The 19,874-nt window shown below is 42.3% G+C and overlaps 1 protein-coding gene across 3 annotated transcripts in view; it reads left to right on the forward strand.

Annotated features, from left to right (window-relative positions):
* SEMA5A (semaphorin 5A) overlaps window positions 1–19,874 on the forward strand; it is a 565,637-nt gene that overhangs the window by 238,471 nt on the left and 307,292 nt on the right. For all 3 annotated transcript variants that reach the window (XR_009731836.1, XM_061393884.1, XM_061393883.1), the window contains one exon: window positions 16,263–16,362. Coding sequence is in view for 2 of the 3 variants with exons in the window: in XM_061393884.1 (XP_061249868.1) it covers window positions 16,263–16,362 (100 nt within the window). In the remaining variant the exon portion in view is untranslated. The remainder of the gene's footprint in view (window positions 1–16,262; window positions 16,363–19,874) is intronic.

Below are 19,874 nucleotides of genomic sequence, written 5' to 3' on the forward strand. Positions count from 1 at the left end.
CAGCAAAGCTGGTGTCAGGTATGTTGCCTGATCCTCAGGGTGTTGTCAAAAGATTTGATAGAGTCGTCCTCATAGTAAAATTGTGAGATGGATTAAAACCCAGCTCAGACGGTAAAGAACCTGCCTGCAATGTGGGATGCCTAGGTTGGATCCTTGGGTCAGGATGATCCCCTGGAATACAAAATGGCAGCCCACTCCAGTATTCTTGCCTGGAGACTTCCATGGACCCAGGAGCCTGGCAGTCTACAGTCCTTGGGGTGGAGAGGAGTCAGACACGACTGAGCAACTTAACACTTGACTACCTAGCGTGGTGATGGTGGGAACTGATAATTCTTGAGATCCTCCCATGCTTTAGGTACTCTTCGGGCTGTGTCCTGGGAATTAATTTACATATTCTTCTCAACCCAAACTATTCTGTTACTTCCCTGTTTTACAGTTAGTTTAACGGGGGGTTGGGGGTGGGAAGCAACTAGTGGTAGCCTCACAGTACTACTGATAAAAACTTTTGCATCTGAGATTCAAACCCAAGTCAACCAAAGTCCAAGAACCATGTTACTTTCATTAATGATTAGGTGGCCAGAGCCAGTCTCTGATTCAGTTGCAGTGTTAGTGCCATTTGGTTCTGAGAAGATCCAAAACTTCCTTTCCAGCAATGGAGGTAATAGAAAAATAACTCGACCTTACCATGGAGGCTATTTTTCTAATACCTTGGATGTGTATTGTCCAATAATTAGCCACGTTTGGCTACCAAGCAGTTGAAATGTGGTTAGTCTAAACTGAGACAAGCAGTAGGTAGTGCAAGATACACACTGACTTTCGGACACTTAGAACATACATATGAAATGAAAATATCTCCCAAATTATTATTTTGATAATATGTTGAAATGATATCGTGGCTATATGATTAAATAAACTGTATTGTTGAAACTTAATTTTATCTGCTTCCTAACATTTTTTAATGTCACTACTGGAAAATTTAACATTACCTGTGTAGGTTGCTATATATTTTCATTGGACAGTGCTGCCTTGGGGCATTTATTATCACACTTCCTGTGGGAGCTGCAAGCATTTCTCTCTTTCGGCATAACTATCTTGTGTAGACATCTCACAGTTTACACTGAATCATAAATGTCTTGAGGGCAGAGATCTCTCTAATGTGGAACTTTGCATCTAAGCCTGTATATACCTACAGTATGTTCCTCAGTGTAGACAGTACTCAAGAAGTACTAGTTGACTACATAAATACAGAATATTCTTTAGAAGATTATTTTATGCAAGAATATTCTTATTGTTGAGAAGAAAATTGCAGCCCACTCCACTTTTCTTGCCTGGGAAATCCCATGGACAGAAGAGCCTAGCAGGTTTTACTCCATGGGGTTGCAAAGAGTCGGACCTGACTTAGTGACTAAACAACAGCAATTCTTATTATTATACATGTGTACTAAGTCCCTTCAGTCGTGTCTGACTGTTTGCAACCCCATGGACTGTAGCCCACCAGACTCTCTGTCCATGGAATTCTCTAGGCAAGAATACTAGAGTGGGTTGCCTTGCCCTTCTTCAGGGGATCTTCCCAACTCAGGGATCAAACCTATGTCTCTTAGGTCTCCTGAACTGGCAGGCAGGTCCTTTACCACTAATACCACCTAGGAAGCCCACCTTACTATTATTATACATATCTTCATAATCCTTAACTGTAAAGTTCCTAGAAAAAGCTGGGTCTGTCTTGGACATCAACCTAGTTCTAATGAACAGATAGAATCAGTGCTTGCTCAGAGAGCACCCTGGGACTTTTTCAAATGTCTTCAAGCGAGGAGACTTCCTGGCCCATCCCTGCCTTGTCTCCTGAGTTGTTAGAACTTGGCTTCTTCCCCCGAATCCTGCGGTCTGTGGAGGCAGAGGTTTAGATGAGAACACGTGCTTTTTCCAAATAGCAAGGAGCCTGAGAAGAAACTGAACATGAATTGTCAGCGAGTGATATTAACTTCAGGAAATGATTTGTTTTCTTAAAGCCAAAGTCTGTCAATGCCTGAATATGTGGCAGAACAAAGTGTAAGAGCATTTTAAAACCAAACACCCTAAGATTCTGAGAAATTCCTGAGGCTGTTTTCTGTAATCTCTGTAGTTTCCCAGTGGCAAGTGGCTTTATTTGTACCTGTCAGACTTCTGGTCATGACTGCTGACACGTCAGCGCATGGCTGACTCGCAGAGAGCCTGTTGAATAGAAATTGTTCATTGTTACACTTTTCATCATATTAAGATCATTTGTAATTCTAAAGTTGTAAATCTGAAGGAAATTACTTTTGAATGTCCTCTGGCGCAACATTAAGATTTTGCAATTAGATTTTATAGCCTACAGTCATATGTTGCAGGTCACAAGGCAAAATTAAGACCTTCTGCACCCGGAAAGCTTCCTGTGGATGAGGCAGGGTGTTTATAAGCCAAGCCAAGTTCAGGGCGGGACAGTCTCAGCACAAACCTCGCAGCCAGAAAGACAAAGGCAGTCACAGTCCAAGAATTTGAGGGTCTCGCTTAGTTTACATATGAATTTACATAATCTTGTAGCTAAAAAAAAAATCTGCCTTGATGGATGGATGAATAGAAATTGCTTCTTGTGTGAGGTATCCAGCAGTAAAACCTGCCCCTGATTAGCTTGGTTCTTATTCTGAACTCACCAGCATTTATTGCTTCAGATGGTTCAGTGAAACAGGAGGTTTCCAGATCTTAAAAGTCCTAAACAAAAGAGAAGGCAATGCCCCCTGCCAGGCGGATTATGAACCTAGCTTACTGACAGCTTTCTAGAAGCTTCTCTTCATACCTTGCCAGATGTGTCTCAGGGGACCCTTGAACAACTCAAGAATTTGTGGGCGCAGAGAAGCCTGGCTCTCACCTAGCATTGACATTGGATCCTGAGACTGAAAAAGTGTTTTGGCCAGAAAATCATGCAAATGAATGAAAAGTAGGGAACGCGGTGGATATCACAAATCCTACCCTTCATTAAACAAGGAAGTACATTTTATTTGGTTATGGAATGGTAGTTAACCCCACTGAAATTTTGTTTCCTAAGATTTTTCTTAAAATAGGTACTCAGGATAAATATCAAACTCATTTAATTAGTTCCCTGTTACCCTGCAATACCCTGATGTGAAGAGCTGATTCATTAGAAAAGACTCTGATGCTGGGAAAGATTGACGGCAGGAGAAGTGGGTAACAGAGGATGAGATGGTTGGATGGCATCACCAACTCGATGGACATGAGTTTGAGCAAGCTCTGGGAGATGGTGAAGGACAGGGAAGCCTGGCATGCTGCAGTCCATGGGGGTCACAAAGAGTCAGATACAACTGAACGACTGAACAAGAACAGCATACCCTGCAATTATCTAACTCTGAGCAATGCTGTCTCTGTAAGTCATACCAGAAGTCCATCTAGAAGTGAGGTACGCCCTCAGCAAACTCTGGCCAGCATTTATCTAACAGCCACCCCCGGATGCTGGTGGTCTGCTTCTGCCCTTCTTGGAGCAATGCATTCTTTCCTATAATTTAACTGGTTTGTGGTTATTATTTAATGTCTATTTATGTTGTGAATATCTCTTGTACATGGATTCCAGGCTATAAAACATAGCCTAATTTGAGACTTGTGGTTTTCGAATTGTGTTTAACGACACCCAAATCAGAACAGTTAAAGAAAAGTAAACTATCATAGCTTTTTAGTTTCTTAGAAATCCACCAAGCAGGCTGTGCAAGGTGAAGGAGTGGACTTTAGAAGAAACTAATTCCAGAGCACAGATATTTTGCATGACTTGCACTTTGTAGATTTTTTTCTATCATGAACCAGTTATTATGTCATTGCAAAGAAACGTATGAAGAGACTTGATAGAATACCAGACTCAAGGCGCACAGATATGCAGCTGAAAGCAAAAAGAATCTAGCAAAACAATATTAACATTTTAAAATGCTGTTTTATCAATTTACATTCCTACCAATAGTGCAAGAGGGTTCCCTGTTCTCCATACCCTTTCCAGCATTTATTGTCTGTAGATTTTTTTTTTAATGATGGCCATACTGACTGATCTGAGGTGATACCTTATTGCAGTTTAATTTGCATTTCTCTAATAATTAGTGATGTTGAGCATCTTTTCATGTGTTTGTTGGCCATCTGTATGTCTTCTTTGGAGAAATGTCTGTTTAGGTCTTCTGCCCACTTTCTGATTGTTTTTTTGATCCTGAGTTGCATGAGCTAATTGGCATATATACACTATTGATACTATGCATAACATAGGTAACTAATGAGAGCCTGCTGTACAGCACAGGAAACTACTCCGTGCTCTGTGGTGACCTGAATGGGAAGGAAATCCAAAAAGAGGGGATGTATGTATATGCACTGCTGATTCATTTTGCTGTGCAGTGGAAAGAACACAACACTGTAAAGCAACTATACTCCAATAAAAATTAATTTTAAAAAGTTTAATAAATTGCATTGTACCTGTGGCGGATTCATTTTGATATTTGGAAAAACTAATACAATTATGTAAAGTTTAAAAATAAAATAAAATTAAAAAAATAATAAATAAATAAATAAATAAATTGCATGCATACTCATTTGTGTCCAACTCTTTGCATCCCTATGGACTGTAGCTCTCCAGGCCCCTCTGTCCACAGGATTTTCTAGGCGAGACTACTGGAGTGGGTTGCCATTTCATCCTCTAGGGGATCTCCAGACCCAGTGATCTAACCCATATCTACTGTGACTCTTGGGTTGGCCAGAGGATTCTTTACTACTGAGACACCTGGGAAACCTCAACAAATAAATACAAATAAAATTTTAAAAAATTGCTGTCTTTTATGTGTTTAGTTCAGTTCAGTTCAGTCGCTCAGTTGTGTCCAACTGTTTGTGACCCCATGAATCGCAGCACGCCAGGCCTCCCTGTGCATCACCAACTCCCGGAGTTCACCCAGACTCACGTCCATCAAGTCAGTGATGCCATCCAGCCATCTCATCCTCTGTCGTACCCTTCTCCTCCTGCCCTCAATCCCTCCCAGCATCACAGTCTTTTCCAATGAGTCAACTCTTCGCATGAGGTGGCCAAAGTACTGGAGTTTCAGCTTTAGCATCATTCCTTCCAAAGAAATCCCAGAACTGATCTCCTTCAGAATGGACTGGTTGGATCTCCTTGCAGTCCAAGGGACTCTCAAGAGTCTTCTCCAACACCACAGTTCAAAGGCATCAATTGTTTGGTGCTAAGCCTTTTTCACAGTGCAACTCTCACATCCATACATGACCACAGGAAAAACCATAGCCTTGACTAGACGGACCTTTGTTGGCAAAGTAATGTCTCTGCTTTTGAATATTCTATCTAGGTTGGTCATAACTTTCCTTCCAAGGAGTAAACGTCTTTTAATTTCATGGCTGCAATCACCATCTGCAGTGATTTAAAGCCCAGAAAAATAAAGTCTGACACTGTTTCCACTGTTTCCCCATCTATTTCTCATGAAGTGATGGGACCAGATGCCATGATCTTCGTTTTCTGAATGTTGAGCTTTAAGCCAACTTTTCACTCTCCACTTTCACTTTCATCAAGAGGCTTTTGAGTTCCTCTTCACTTTCTGCCATAAGGGTGGTGTCATCTGCATATCTGAGGTTATTGATATTTCTCCCGGCAATCTTGATTCCAGCTTGTGTTTCTTCCAGTCCAGCGTTTAGTGTAAATAAAAGATACTTTGTCTTTTTTCAAAAAATTGGATTGTTTTTCTTTTACTGATATAAAATATTTTAATTTATCTAATAGGATATTATTGAATATTTTGGTTTTATTTTTTTTAGAAAAGTTTGCATCAATGGAACACTTTGGTTGTTTCCTATAGCAAGATCTTGAAACCATTAGTTTCTTCACTGTGGTATTCAGTGTGTAGTATACATGTGTGTATGTGTATATATTTTTATACCTCTTCATATATACTTATGCAAATACATATGTGCACACACTTATGTGTATATATGAATGAACTTATGGATGCCTGTATCTGGATATAAATACATACAGCTATATATATGTATCTGTATCTAGATATATATGTAAATATATATTGATTATATATGCATTATATATCTGTGTACGTATATATGAATGATAGACATATGGAAATACACATTCACATGAATCTGCTAATACGTGTTTGAATATAAAATATATATCTAAATCTGCTGCTGCTAAGTTGCTTCAGTTATGTCCGACTCTGTGTGACCCCATAGATGGCAGCCCACCAGGCTCCGCCATCCCTGGGATTCTCCAGGCAAGAACACTGGAGTGTGTTGTCATTTCCCTCTCCAATGCATGAAAGTGAAGTCACTCAGTCGTGTCCGACTCTTCCCAACTCCATGGACTACAGCCCACCAGGCTCCTCTGTCCATGGAATTTCTCAGGCAAGAGTACTGGAGTGGGGTGCCATTGCTTTCTCCTACCTAAATCTAGACATCGATATTTTGGTCCCTTAAAATGTGACTATTTGGAAAGCTTTATGTGCTCAGATAAGTCCATGGTTTTCCAGTGCATGGTTTTCCATTTGGATGTCCTTCTGTTGTGATGGAGAAGAATATATATATATGTATTTGTAAAGGAGATACAGGACTTGGTGTTTCCACTTGGCCACTCATTGCCTGTTACTCTGGAATCATGTTACTTCTTTGCCCTGAGTTTTATCAAGTATAAAATAAGGGCAGTATGAATTGTAGGACAGTCAATATCATGTCCTACTATAATTACTTTGATTCTGGGTCGTAGTTATTTTTAAAATAATTGAGGTCTATACATTTGGAGAAACAAAATTAACTGGACATTTTCCAGCCTTTCTACAAAGCTAAAGTAAAGCATAGCATGTTTGCACGTGTAAGTTAGCTGCTGTAACCATCACCTGCCTTGGAAATACCATGATGAAGGAGATACATGTTGCACTGTTGGGATCTTCTTCCCCTGGACACCTGGTTACTGTGGGGGCGCTGGCTTTTTTCTGCTTTCTTCTGTGACCTTCCATGATGCTCTGCCCTGCCTGCCAGGCAGCCTGCACTGGATCCTTCACATCCCCCATCAGAAGACCACCACCAATTCCCACCTTTCCAACTTTTCTCTCTTTTGGTGGGTGGTGACCATGTTTCCACTAAATTAATCCACTCAGATAGATTACTAGGTGCTAAGGATTAATGTACTTTATATGCGTTCTTTGGAAAATTGATTTTTAATTTGGACCTTATGGAAATATTACCTTAGTCTGTCTTAGGTTTAAACTCCAATTAAACTCCTTCCCACTGTGTTGCATTTGGCAAGATGTTTTATTTGTCAAAATCTCAGAGATTTTTATTTAAAAAATTATTTCTACCACAATGATTATAGCCTTATAGGATTATGAACACTAAATGTAATAAAAAGCTTTTAACATGTAAAAGCATCTAGGATAGTTCAAACACGGAAAATATAGATAGTTAAAAAAAAAGTATAAATAAGAGACATCAGTTATTCTGATTCACAAACATTTATGGTTGTGAATTTGCATGTTTCCTCCCAGATGACAGGTATTTTTTTTTTTTTTTTTTTGATCTGCTGCTGAACAACCACATGAGACTTGGGGGCTGAAATCTGTGATAATCACTTGAAGAATTTCAGACAGGACTCAGGTCTCAAAAGCCTGAGTGTATCTTATTCAGGGAGAAGAGGGTGAACCAGGGCTTGGAGCTGCCATCAAACTGGTCCCTGAAGTGATAGTTCTGCGTTGCCTTCTTCTGAATGATTGTTTGGTGAAACAGGCCTGGAAAGGCAGATGAGAAAGGGGTTGGAGAAAAATGGAGACAGAGGAGTAAACCGCCCAAACCTGCCATGCTGTTCTTCTAGGGCTTTTTAAAATTCCACTCCTCCGTTTTCCAATCATATTTTGAGCTCAGATTGCATTTGATAGAATGGTTCATGTAATGCATTGAAGATGAAAATGAAGTCAATGGCAGGGTGACGCAGGCCAACTTCAGAGAGGAATAGGTGCCTTTGAAGTAGGATGGCTCTTTCACAGCCTGGGAGAAGGTCAGACAGGGAGAGCCTCCACACGCTAAGCTCAGAGTCCGCCCTGCCTTTTGCCCCGCTGGTCCTGCCCAGAGATGTGCCCTTTGAGGAAGGTGAGGACCTCGCTCCTGCACATTTGAGACAGTGTCCTAAACCCCCATATCAGAGTCGAGGGGCTTAGTCTGCTGAGAAATCGAAACCATGGCTTCCGCCCTGCCTTTTCAATCCAGAATGTTCTTTATCCTGTAAAGCAGTAAATAGTTGGTGACATTTTCTCTCCCCCTGCCTTATTTATATCACAACCCTTGAATCATAAAACCTCGAGGTGGCACTAGTGGTAAAGGATCTGCCTGCCAATGCAGGAGACACAAGAGACAGGGGTTCGATGCTTGGGTGGGAAGATCTCCTGGAGAAGGAAATGGTAACCAGCTCCAGTATTCTTGGGTGGCAAAATCCATGGACAGAGGAGCCTGGTGGGCTAGAGTCCATGGGGCTGCAAAGAATAGGACATGACTGAGCACGCAGCACAGGGAAAATGGTGAATGCTTTTTCCTGTAGATCTTAACATACAGATCATCGTTATTAGTAATGACAACAGTAAATACAATTAGGGTGACGTGAAGTGAAAGTCGCTCAGTCGTGTCCAACTCTTTGTGACCCCATGAACTATACAGTCCATGGATTTCTCCAGGCCAGAATACTGGTGTGGGTACCCTTTCCCTTCTCCATGGACTTCTCCAGGCCAGAATATTGGTGTGGGTACCCTTTCCCTTCTCCAGGGGATCTTCTCAACCCAGGGATTGAACCCAGGTCTCCTGCCTTGCAGGCAGATTCTTTACCAGCTGAGCCACAAGGGAAGCCCAAGAATACTGGAGTGTGTAGCCTATCGCTTCTCCAGTGGATCTTCCTGTCGCAGGTATTGGAACCAGGGTCTCCTACATTGCAGGTGGATTCTTTACCAGCTGTGCTATCAGGGAAGCCCAACAATAAGTGTAGTATTTATTAAACATAGTGGGGGCAGTTTTCGCTTAATAGCATAAAGCAATGGGAGAGCTTCCCAACCCAGGCGTAGAACCTGGGTCTCCTGCATTGCAGGCAGATTCTTTACCTTTTGAGCCACCAGGAAGCCCAAAGCAATGGTGATACACTCATTTTCAAAGTGCAGAGGTCTTTGCTTTTTCTTTCTTCCTGTTATTTTCCACATGCGTCACATAGGAAGCTACATTCCAGGTGCACTGTAGTTTGAGTCGAGTGTGGTGCTAAAAACCATAGCTGCAACACTAGAAGCTGAACAGCACTCGTGTTGATCTCAGCAAGACTCGGTTTGCTCACCTGTAATAGGGTGGGTGGAGAAATACAAGACTTAATGCATGCGAAGTGCATAGAATAGCACCTAGCAGGTGGCATATACTATGTAAATGTTAGCCCCTTTTGTTAGCTACTTTACAAGTCATCATGTTATTAGCAGTACTAGATATAGTATAAAACCAACATATAACTTGTTAGAATTGGAAACAGTAGGCCTTGATTTGCTCTTTTTGTTTCAGGATATGTGTGTTGCTACCTGTGCCTTTCAACAATTTTTAGCCACCATCCCCCAGACCCATCCAGTTTAGCCTGTGACTCAGTTTCCAATATTGTTTCAAGTTTCCCAAAGAAGTTTTACCATCCTGCTTTCCTAGTTGCTTAATTGACTAAGGTTTGAAGGAATGAAGACTGAAACTCAGGCTACCCAGAGCCACTCTCCTTCTCAGTGCTTGCCCACAAATCAGCTTGATCTGCAGACTGCAGACAGTCTAATCTGAAGCCTTCAGCCCATGGAGGAGCCAGGGGGTCTGATATTTGGACTGATTGTCAGGTTTTGGACAAGTGCTGTTCTTCAACAGCAGAGTCTCCTGTGATTCTTACTTATCGGGCTCTAAAAGGCTTTGTTAACATACAGCCATCAGTAACTTGGACAACTTTAGAACTTTTGGTTTTAAAAAAAAATTAACTTTTACTCCTTTTTCTTTTCCCTTTTTTTTTTTTTGGTGGGGATGGGGTGGTGATGAGGATGCCAACAAAGGTTCATCTGGTCAAGGCTGTGGTTTTTCCAGTGTCATGTACGGATGTGAGAGCTGGACCAGAAAGAAGGCTGAGCACCGAAAGATCGATGCTTTTGAACTGTGGTATTGGAGAAGACTCTTGAGAGTCCCTTGGACTGCAAGGAGATCCAACCAGTCCATCCTAAAGGAGATCAGTCCTGAGTGTTCATTGGAAGGACTGATGCGGAAGCCGAAGCTCCAATTCTTTGGCCACCTGATGCAAAGAGTTGGAAAAGACCCTAATGCTGGCAAAGATTGAAGACGGGAGAAGAAGGGGACAGAGGATGAAATGGTTGGATGACATCACCGACTCGATGGATACGAGTTTGAGCAAGCTCCGGGAGTTGGTGATGGACAGGGAGGCCTGGTGTGCTGCAGTCCATGGGGTTGCAAAGAGCTGGACACGACTGAGTGACCTCAGATATGCAGATGACACCACCCTTATGGCAGAAAGTGAAGAGGAACTAAAAAACCTCTTGAGGAAAGTGAAAGTGGAGAGTGAAAAAGTTGGCTTAAAGCTCAACATTCAGAAAACGAAGATCATGGCATCTGGTCCCATGACTTCATGGGAAATAGATGGGGAAACAGTGGAAACAGTGTCAGACTTTATTGTTGGAGGCTCCAAAATCACCACTGCAGCCATGAAATTAAAAGATGCTTACTTCTTGGGAGGAAAGTTATGACCAACCTAGACAGCATATTCAAAAGCAGAGACATTACTTTGCCAACAAAGGTCCATCTAGTCAAGGCTATGGTTTTTCCTGTGGTCATGTATGGATGTGAGAGTTGGACTGTGAAGAAGGCTGAGCGCCCAAGAATTGATGCTTTTGAACTGTGGTGTTGGGTAAGACTCTTGAGAGTCCCTTGGACTGCAAGGAGATCCAACCAGTCCATTCTGAAGGAGATCAGTTCTGGGTGTTCTTTGGAAGGAATGATGCTGAAGCTGAAACTCCAGTACTTTGGGCACCACATGTGAAGAGTTGACTCATTGGAAAAGACTCTGATGCTGGGAGGGATTGGGGGCAGGAGGAGAAGGGGACGACAGAGGATGAGATGACTGGATGGCATCACTGACTCGATGGACATAAGTCTGAGTGAACTCTGGGAGTTGGTGGTGGACAGGGAGGCCTGGCATGCTGCGATTCCTGGGGTCGCAAAGAGTCGGACACGACTGAGAGACTGAACTGAACTGAACTGAGTGACTGAACTGACTAACTGAGGAATGAGGAAAGATACACTTGGACAGAGTTAAAGTAGGGAATTTATGTCTGCCAATTGTTTAGACCAAATTTAGTAATACTGGTACATGTTCATGAAAGGAATCATTTTTTGAAGCTGGCTACTTTTAAAAATTGAATCAGTATACTTCTGCTAGACTGTTTTTTGAACTATATGTGGGTGCCCATATAGTATTAAGAGAAGGCAAATATGAATCATCACAGCTAATTCTGCAGCAGAAAGTCACTGCCAGAGGCCATATTTCAACAATCATGTTTGTGTAATGAATGAATTAGCTAAGATGATTAATATCAAATATTAAAAAATATGTAAAATATTCAATTTGTGTTTATAGATTTTTATGGCACTACTTGACTTTCAAACAGTGGTCACATTGGCTGTGATATTTAAGTTCCATTTCATCCTGTGGGTCTTTCAGCAAGATCAGAAGAAAGGGATGGTGCAGGGGGGAAGCTCATTATTTGGGGAAGTGAGATACGTTAAGAAAGTTGGTGTTCCTGTGGGTGATGTCTCCCCCGGCGCCCACGTTCTGTGTGCCGCCCTCATCACCTCACTCTCCTTGGCCTTTCTTTGGTATCCAGTGAGCTTGTTCACCACCGCCTGCCCTGGTGATCTCTCCTCCCCTGCCTGACTTGACTTTGTTCTCTCATACCTCTTCTTATGCATCCATAACTCTTCATTTTCTGTGTCCTTAGAAAGCAGCATTGATGAATTTTTCATGTTACTGTGAAAATCCATTATTGTGGTAAACTCTGCTAGTAGATTTTCTGATGTCATGTCTCCAGAATAAACCCTATACCATATGAATTTGTGTGTGTGTGTGTGTGTGTGTGTCCATATCTCTGTGTGCCATATGCTAATCCAAGTATTTCCTTAGGAATATGTTCAGCCCAGTTCTTAAATGAGAGTTGACCATGCTTTTCATTTCTTCATAATGCCCGTTCAACCTCAGTATCAAATTTATCAAGATCATTATAGCCTCCTAACTGCAGAGAGAAGAGAAGCTTTATCTCTTTGTTTAATCTCCAAAATAATTTGTATGAAATTGGTCTTATAGGTTCCTTAAGCAGTTGGCAATACTTGCTTGTAAAACCAAGCCTGCAGCTCTTTTTAACAAATTGCACTTTGGAGTTTATTATTTGGGTGTTTGAAACGGTAATCACAAAAGATTATAAAGGAAATGTGTTTTAAAATATTTTTTTAAATGCGAGGAGTATGCATATTCATATAGGAAGAGGTGAAGGGACCTGGCAACATTGGAGATAAGAGATGATAAAAGAAGTAATCTAGGGAAGGGATTGAAGAAAAAGCGATGGTGTTGAAATAAAGTTGGAGGGACTGGTCTTTGTAAAGGAGGATGGAACACCATGATTCTGATTTCATAGAGGAAGTTGAAAGGGTGGGTATTGATGCAGGCATTTTTTTCAGCTGGAGAGATGGACTGGGGCAGGAACCCATCAAGGCCCTCATGGCAACCAGTAGAGTAGAAGGCCATGCCTTATGCAAATTCAAGATATTCCGACCTGGAAGAACACACAGGGAAATCAGAAAACAAGGGAATGTATGTATTGTCCACCTTTGATCCAGTGTTAACTGTAAAAATATACAGTTTTAATGGGTGAGTTCACTAGACATTTAAACAAGGTGAATTGAATAATATTGAAAGAATGCTATGATGTGAACTCATTTTCCCCTCTTGACATGGTCCTTTTTATTTACTTGAGGTTACTTTAGGAAGTAATGTAAGCACTTTCCTGTTTCAGCATAGGTACCGAAGCCTGAAATATGTCTCTTCATCATATTCCTTTGGCTACTGTCTTCTGATTCTTCTCAGTGAAAAGAAAGGTGAATATGTGATAGACCAGTTGACTGATTTTCTTCCCCCATCTTTTCATAGCTTTCTCTCCATTTATGTTGCTCATGTTTCCCCTCCTGGGACAGAAGAGTCGGCTCTTGGCCTTCTGCTCTCCCCTCACACCACCTAGTCACCCTCAGTGCCTTGGATGTGGCATGTATGCCCAGCTTTGGCAGCTGTGAGTTTGGGAGGATGAAGCCTTAGACCTGCTCTCAGGACCGTAGTCCTGGCAGGACTTCCTGGTCCTGGGTTTTCTATCTGTAGGATGAGCCTCTGGAACTAAAACAACTGTTTGGACACTTCTAGGTCTTAGAGATGCTTAGCAATGACTGGCTCTGAAGTCAGTGTCACTGGAAATTTTTCATGAGTGACATTCTACATGGTTGTCCCTGAAGCAGTGATCTTTCTCTAAAACCAGTCTTACCCTGGACATCTATGTCTCACTCATCATATTCTCCTCTTCATTGAATCTCAGAACTGTCTTTCTTTTCATTAACTCATTCCCTTTGACCTCTTCAATTAGTTATCTGGCCAACCAGACTCTCGCATCACATCCTCGCTGCATTTCACAGCCAATGCCTAAATCGAATCATTTTTAGTTTGTAAAGCTGATATTCTTGCCCCCATTCGGTCCTCTTTTCTGCCTGTCGATGCCCCTTTTGTATTCCTAAGATATGTGCTTTGTGTGTCAAGTGCTTGCTTGCAACCCTCTCAGCTATCACAGGTGAGGCCAACTCGCATGAGGTGGCCAAAGTACTGGAGTTTCAGCTTTAGCATCACACCTTCCAAAGAGCACCCAGGGCTGATCTCCTTTATTTATTTATTTTTTTAATGTCTATTTTCTTTTTTTTATTTTAATTGGAGGCTAATTACTTTACAATATTGTATTGGTTTTGCCATACATCAACATGAATCCACCACGGGTGTACACATGTTCCCAATCCTGAACCCCCCCTTCCACCTCCCTCCCTATACCGTCCTTCTGGGTCATCCCAGTGTACCAGCCCCAAGCATCCTGTATCCTGCATCTGATCTCCTTTAGAATGGACTGGTTGGATCTCCTTGCAGTCCAAAGGACTCTCAGGAGTCTTCTCCAACACCACAGTTCAAAAGCATCAGTTCTTTGGCGCTCAGCCTTCTTCACAGTCCAACTCTCACATCCATACATGACCACAGGAAAAACCATAGCCTTGACTAGACGAACTTTTTTTGGCAAAGTAATGTCTCTGCTTTTGAATATGCTGTCTAGGTTGGTCATAACTTTCCTTCCAAGAAGTAAGCGTCTTTTAATTTCATGGGTGAAATCACCATCTGCAGTGATTTTGGAGCCTCCAAAAATAAAGTCTGACACTGTTTCCATTATTTCCCCATCTATTTCCCATGAAGTGATGGGACCAGATGCCATGATCTTCGTTTTCTGAATGTTGAGCTTTAAGCCAACTTTTTCACTCTCCTCTTTCACTTTCATCAAGGGGCTTTTGAGTTCCTCTTCACTTTCTGCCATAAGGGTGGTGTCATCTGCATATCTGAGGTTATTGCTGTTTCTCCCAGAAATCTTGATTACAGCTTGTGCTTCTTCCAGCCCAGCGTTTTTCATGATGTACCCTGCATAGAAGTAAGCAGGGTGACAATATACTGCCTTGACATACTCCTTAAAAACTCCTAAAACAGACTATTTATTGACAGCTTTTTATAGCTCTAGGACCTTGTACTTATTTTGCTTCAAATACGTATTTTTAAATAATTGACTTGCCTATAAAATGATAAATCTTATATAAAATACTAAAAAGGATCAAGATACAGTATACATTAAAATTTCAAAAACTAAATAGAGATTTCTGCATAACTCCACCTTGGTTTGCTTTAAGTAGACTAGAAATTTCAGTTCATTTCATTGCCCCCTGCCACCCCCTGCCAATAACTGATATTAGGGAAATGCTATATTTGTTTCACAAAACGATCCCTTGAAAATAATCTACCTCCTTCATGTCAACAAAGGCCTTTCTACGGGACATGTCTAGGGACAGGGGCATATTTCCGTATTAGATCTGTTTTAGCATCTGTTTTTGTGGAATGAGATAATTTCTGTGCAGCACAGTTTTTTCTCAAACCAATAGCTGTGTTGATTTGCCTGTTTTCATGCCCCTGTTTCACCAGAGTGAAACCACTCAGAATATTAAAGCCAAGGAAAAATACAATCAGATCCAGTGGTTAATTGTCAAGGAGAATGATCAGGTTCCGCACAACTGGCAGGCAAGTCCCCGAAGGCTTTTTTGGTGAAAGAAACCAGCTAATGAAAGTTGCAAAAACGGCTCAGAAAGCCGAGTTCTCGCCCTTTTCCAGTACTGTCATGTTATAATAATTCTAGGCTGGAGGTCGCTTCATAGGAGTTAACAGAGCTTGTTAAAAAAAAAAAAAAAGCAAAAAACCAGTCTGTAAGGAGTGGCTGTTTTCTGATTTTCCATAGAAAAAATGTAAATGAGGTCAGGAGTTACAGTGAATTTCTCATCCAGAAAGGACTGAATGCGTTTAACTAATCGCGGGGCTTGCATAGAAACTCACAGGCCTGGGAAATGGAATGTCCACGTCGGAAGAAGGCAAATAGTGCTCCTGTGTTTGTCCTGGTTCCAGATGGGACTGTTGTGATTTCTCTACTTCTGTGGCCCCTACCCACCAGGCTGCACAGGAAGTGGCCTTGTTTGTATTCGGTATTCCTCTGATAAGTCCTGTGAGTGTTGTGTTATCATCTGCCCGGCCCAGATCCTGTGGGAACACGCACGTCTGGCTTGTAAATCACAGCCCAGCCTTGGCGTCTTGCTCCCTTTTTATTGGGTGGCTGTCCTCTGTGTTTTACACGTTCTCAGTGTGGATTTTGTGACATCCTGACGGAAACGTCCAGTGGCCTCCAAGCCATCCATCAGGGGACCTTCAAATCCTCTCTGAAATGTAATGTTTGCTACCTCATGTGCATTCTCTGTGGGTCCCCGGAGGGGGTAAAAAAAATTATTCATTTTTATCTTCTTATTTATTTATTTTTCCTATTTAGAAATTGGCCCCTGGTTGCGGGAGTTCAGAGCGAAGAATGCTGTGGATTTCTCGCAGTTAACATTTGATCCAGGACAGAAAGAACTTGTTGTAGGAGCAAGGTGAGAGACCTGACATTTTGCCCTTGCAGATATTTTCGACTTCATTTTACATCTCTGCAGTTACGTGAGCATCCCTGCTGGAGTTGATGAGTGCTAAGTAATAGTTCATCTCAGAATGAAGTTTCATGTAAGAGTGTCATGAACATGCTACTTCTTTTTTTTTTTTTTTGAACATGCTACTTCTAATAGGAGGACTGCTACTCTTTATACCCATGTGCTGGGAGCTGTTCTAACATGAATTATTTCAGTATTTTTTTCCTCCTATGACACCTGAGAGGTAGGTATTATCACCATCCCTGTGTCAGAGATGAGGAAATTGAGGCAGAATTGGATAATATGTTATCCCATGGACAAATTTTTACGTCTAATAACAAATGGTCCCTGCTTTCAGACCCAGACAGTTTGCTCCAAACAGCATGTTCTTATTTCTCAATTCAGCACAGTTCTTGAGAACAGGAGACCTTGATGTCCATTCCCACATCTGTTGCTATCTTTCTTTGTGACCTCTGTTATGCTGTTTGCCAGTCAATTGAGCATTCAAGGGAGTTGCTGTTGTTCATTTCTTTTAAAGAGCCCATGTTTCTGAGTCCAGGTCAGTGCCTGACCTTCCAGTTGGGCGGTGTGGCCACTGGAACCCAATCAGAACAGATCTAGTCTTGTGTTCCTAACATTCGCCATGACTTCCTCAGAAAACGTGCATCCTCCATGACTTCAAATCACCTATCCTGCCAGTATGTTTTAAGACTGGTGGAGATAAAATATTTTCTATTCATCTCTTAGGAGAAATGATGTAATAACGTGAAGAGGTAATTTGTGGATTTGAACTCTTCTGGCAGCCAAGGAAAGTACTATGGGCAGAAGAGTGAGTGCACGTTATCTTCTTTGGCCAAATTTACTAGATGATGAAACATACCTTTCATAGCAAGAGAGGTTGTGGAATTTCTACCTGAGTGAAGCTAAATCTGGCTTAGGCTCTGAGCACCCTGGACGGACACTGAACATTTTCTAGAATCACTACATTTGCTCTCAGATGTTAAGAAGACCTTGTGCATCCACTTAACACTTGAAGACTTGAGATGTATGGTTGTCGCTTAAGTGAATAGACAGAGTTGGCTTAGTTCCTGGCACTTAGTGGGTCATTGGCATCTCTTTCAGTGTTTATTGAATGGACAGTGGATTTGGGAGGGCTTACTTGGGGCTTTTACTGCCTTTAGGCCACTGGGACTGCAATAGGGGTTTCTGATGCTGACTTTCATCAAATTCCATCATTGGGAGCCTTGGCCATACAGTGCAGGCCTCTGGAATTTCTCTTCCTTTTGCATACCATGGCCAAAGTCATCTTTTACAAATACCCATCTCAGTCACTCCTCCTGGAGCACTTACAACTTGTTTGCCTTCATGTAGGTTGCAGAAATACTGTTCAATCCAGGGATCATCTGTTAGCTCTTTGGTGTGGCCTGTCGGAACTTCTGGCTTGTGGTCCTGCACGCCAGAGAGACACACACATCATTTTTATTCTTACATAGTTCAGGCATGTGGAATTATTTATGTTGCCCACAACTAGAAAATGTTCATTCTCTTGCCTCTGGGACTTGATACCCTTTTGTGCTTTCCTGGAATATTAGCCTGCCACCCACCACCATTCCAGGTCATCCATTGGGTGAACCCCTGCTCCTTGCAGGGATCTGGCTCAAGGGCCCCCCTTTGGGCCTGAGCTGCCGTGTTCCCTGCCCTGCATGGTTCTGCTAGCACACCTGCCACCGGCCTTCCTTACTGCCCTTACTGTATTACTGCTTGTCATGTTTCAACTCTCCCCTTCCCCGTTGTCAGATAGTGAAGTACTGCGTGGTAGAGGATGTGTCTGCCTTTTTTCCCCTAAGCTTTAAACTTCTTATATTGAGGTACAGCTGTTTAGAGCTTCCCTGGTGGCTCAGACGGTAAAGCGTCTGCCTGCATCCCAGGTTCAATCTCTGGGTCAGGAAGATCCCCTGGAGAAGGAAATGGCAACCCACTCCAGTACTCTAGCCTGGAAAATTGCATGGACAGAGGAGCCTCGCAGGCTACAGTCCATGGGGTCGCAAAGAGTCGGACACAACTGAGCCAACTAATTAATTAATTATTATAGCTGGTTAATAAAATGTTGTGATAGATTCAGGTGAATAGCGAAGGCACTCAGCCATTCATATACAGGTATCCATTCTCCCCCAAACTCCCCTCGCATCCAGACTGGCATGTGATACTGAGCAGAGTTCCGTGTGCTATACAGGAGGTCTTTGTCAGTTATCCACTTTAAACAGCAGTGTGCTCATGACCTGATGTTTCTTTTCTTTGTTTCTCTAAGATGTAGCACAGCTTCTCTTTGGCTAGAAGTTCAAAGATTTCTGTTGATTTGTTGTCTATATTTCCTGGATTTGACTTGTATATGTGCCCCTCTGCATTTGGTAGGACACTTAGGAAAAGAGAGTGGGGTTGTAGCGCATTTATTTGGATGCCTACATTTGGGCAAGGATACAATGAGCAGCAGTCTCTAAACCACAGAGTTAATCCTTAGGGCAAAGGGACTCTCACCCTCAGCCAAGGGGAAGAGGTTCCTGGCTGGGGTAGCAGGTGCAAATATGACCCCAACCGGTGTTGCAGAGTCCTGCACCTCTCATTCCACTCCAACTGACTTTGGAAATAGTGTTCTTGTGAACTTGGCTGAAAAGACTCTCCATTGTTTCTGGAGGTCCTTCACGCTACAGGGACAGGGCTGCGTCACATACCTGCCGACACTCTGCAGGTGGTAGGCTTTTGGTCAAGGACACAGATTCTCCTAATGGGGATGTGAGAAGCCCCTGAGAAAACTAAGATTTGAAAGAGACATCACCATTGTTATGTCCTGGCTTCAGACAACACCTGAGAATTGTTCCCGGGGAACTCCTGTTCCTGATGTCTCCATCCCAGTATGGGTGGAGGGATCGATCCCATTATTGCTTGAGCTCTCCATCAGGGCCTGCCTGAAGGTTTCCTACTCAGTGTCCTTGAAAATCTCCATTCTGACCTTTGAGGTCTCCATCCTAGAGTTTCTCAAGATCTCCATCCATCTCCCCTCAACACAGTCCCAGCCCAGATGTGGGAGGGATTGGACTACCCACTGAGTCACCCTGGCATATACTATGGCATAATGACCAGGAGCAATAGCATTGCCAGACTTAGCACATAGAAGTCCCATATGTGCAGTTAAACTTGAATTGCAGATGAGCACCCCTAGGAGCATGGGCTGTATTTTCTATTCTAGAGCAGGATATAATGCATCGTGATTACTCGATGGGAAAGAGGGAGTAGGTAGACTTGCTTAACTGCGTGACCTTGAGCCCATTTGAGAGTCTAATTTTCTTCTCTTTAAAATTGATATATTTATTTCTATCCCTTTCAGCTGTTGTGAGGATTAGGTGAAATAATCCAGGAAAAGTGATTGTCACAGAAACAGGCATCCTGTAAGCCCACAGTGGTGGGGAAGCTGTGTGGGTATA

This window comes from Bos javanicus, chromosome 20, assembly GCF_032452875.1.
Source record: "Bos javanicus breed banteng chromosome 20, ARS-OSU_banteng_1.0, whole genome shotgun sequence".
Taxonomy (NCBI): Eukaryota; Metazoa; Chordata; class Mammalia; order Artiodactyla; family Bovidae; genus Bos; species Bos javanicus.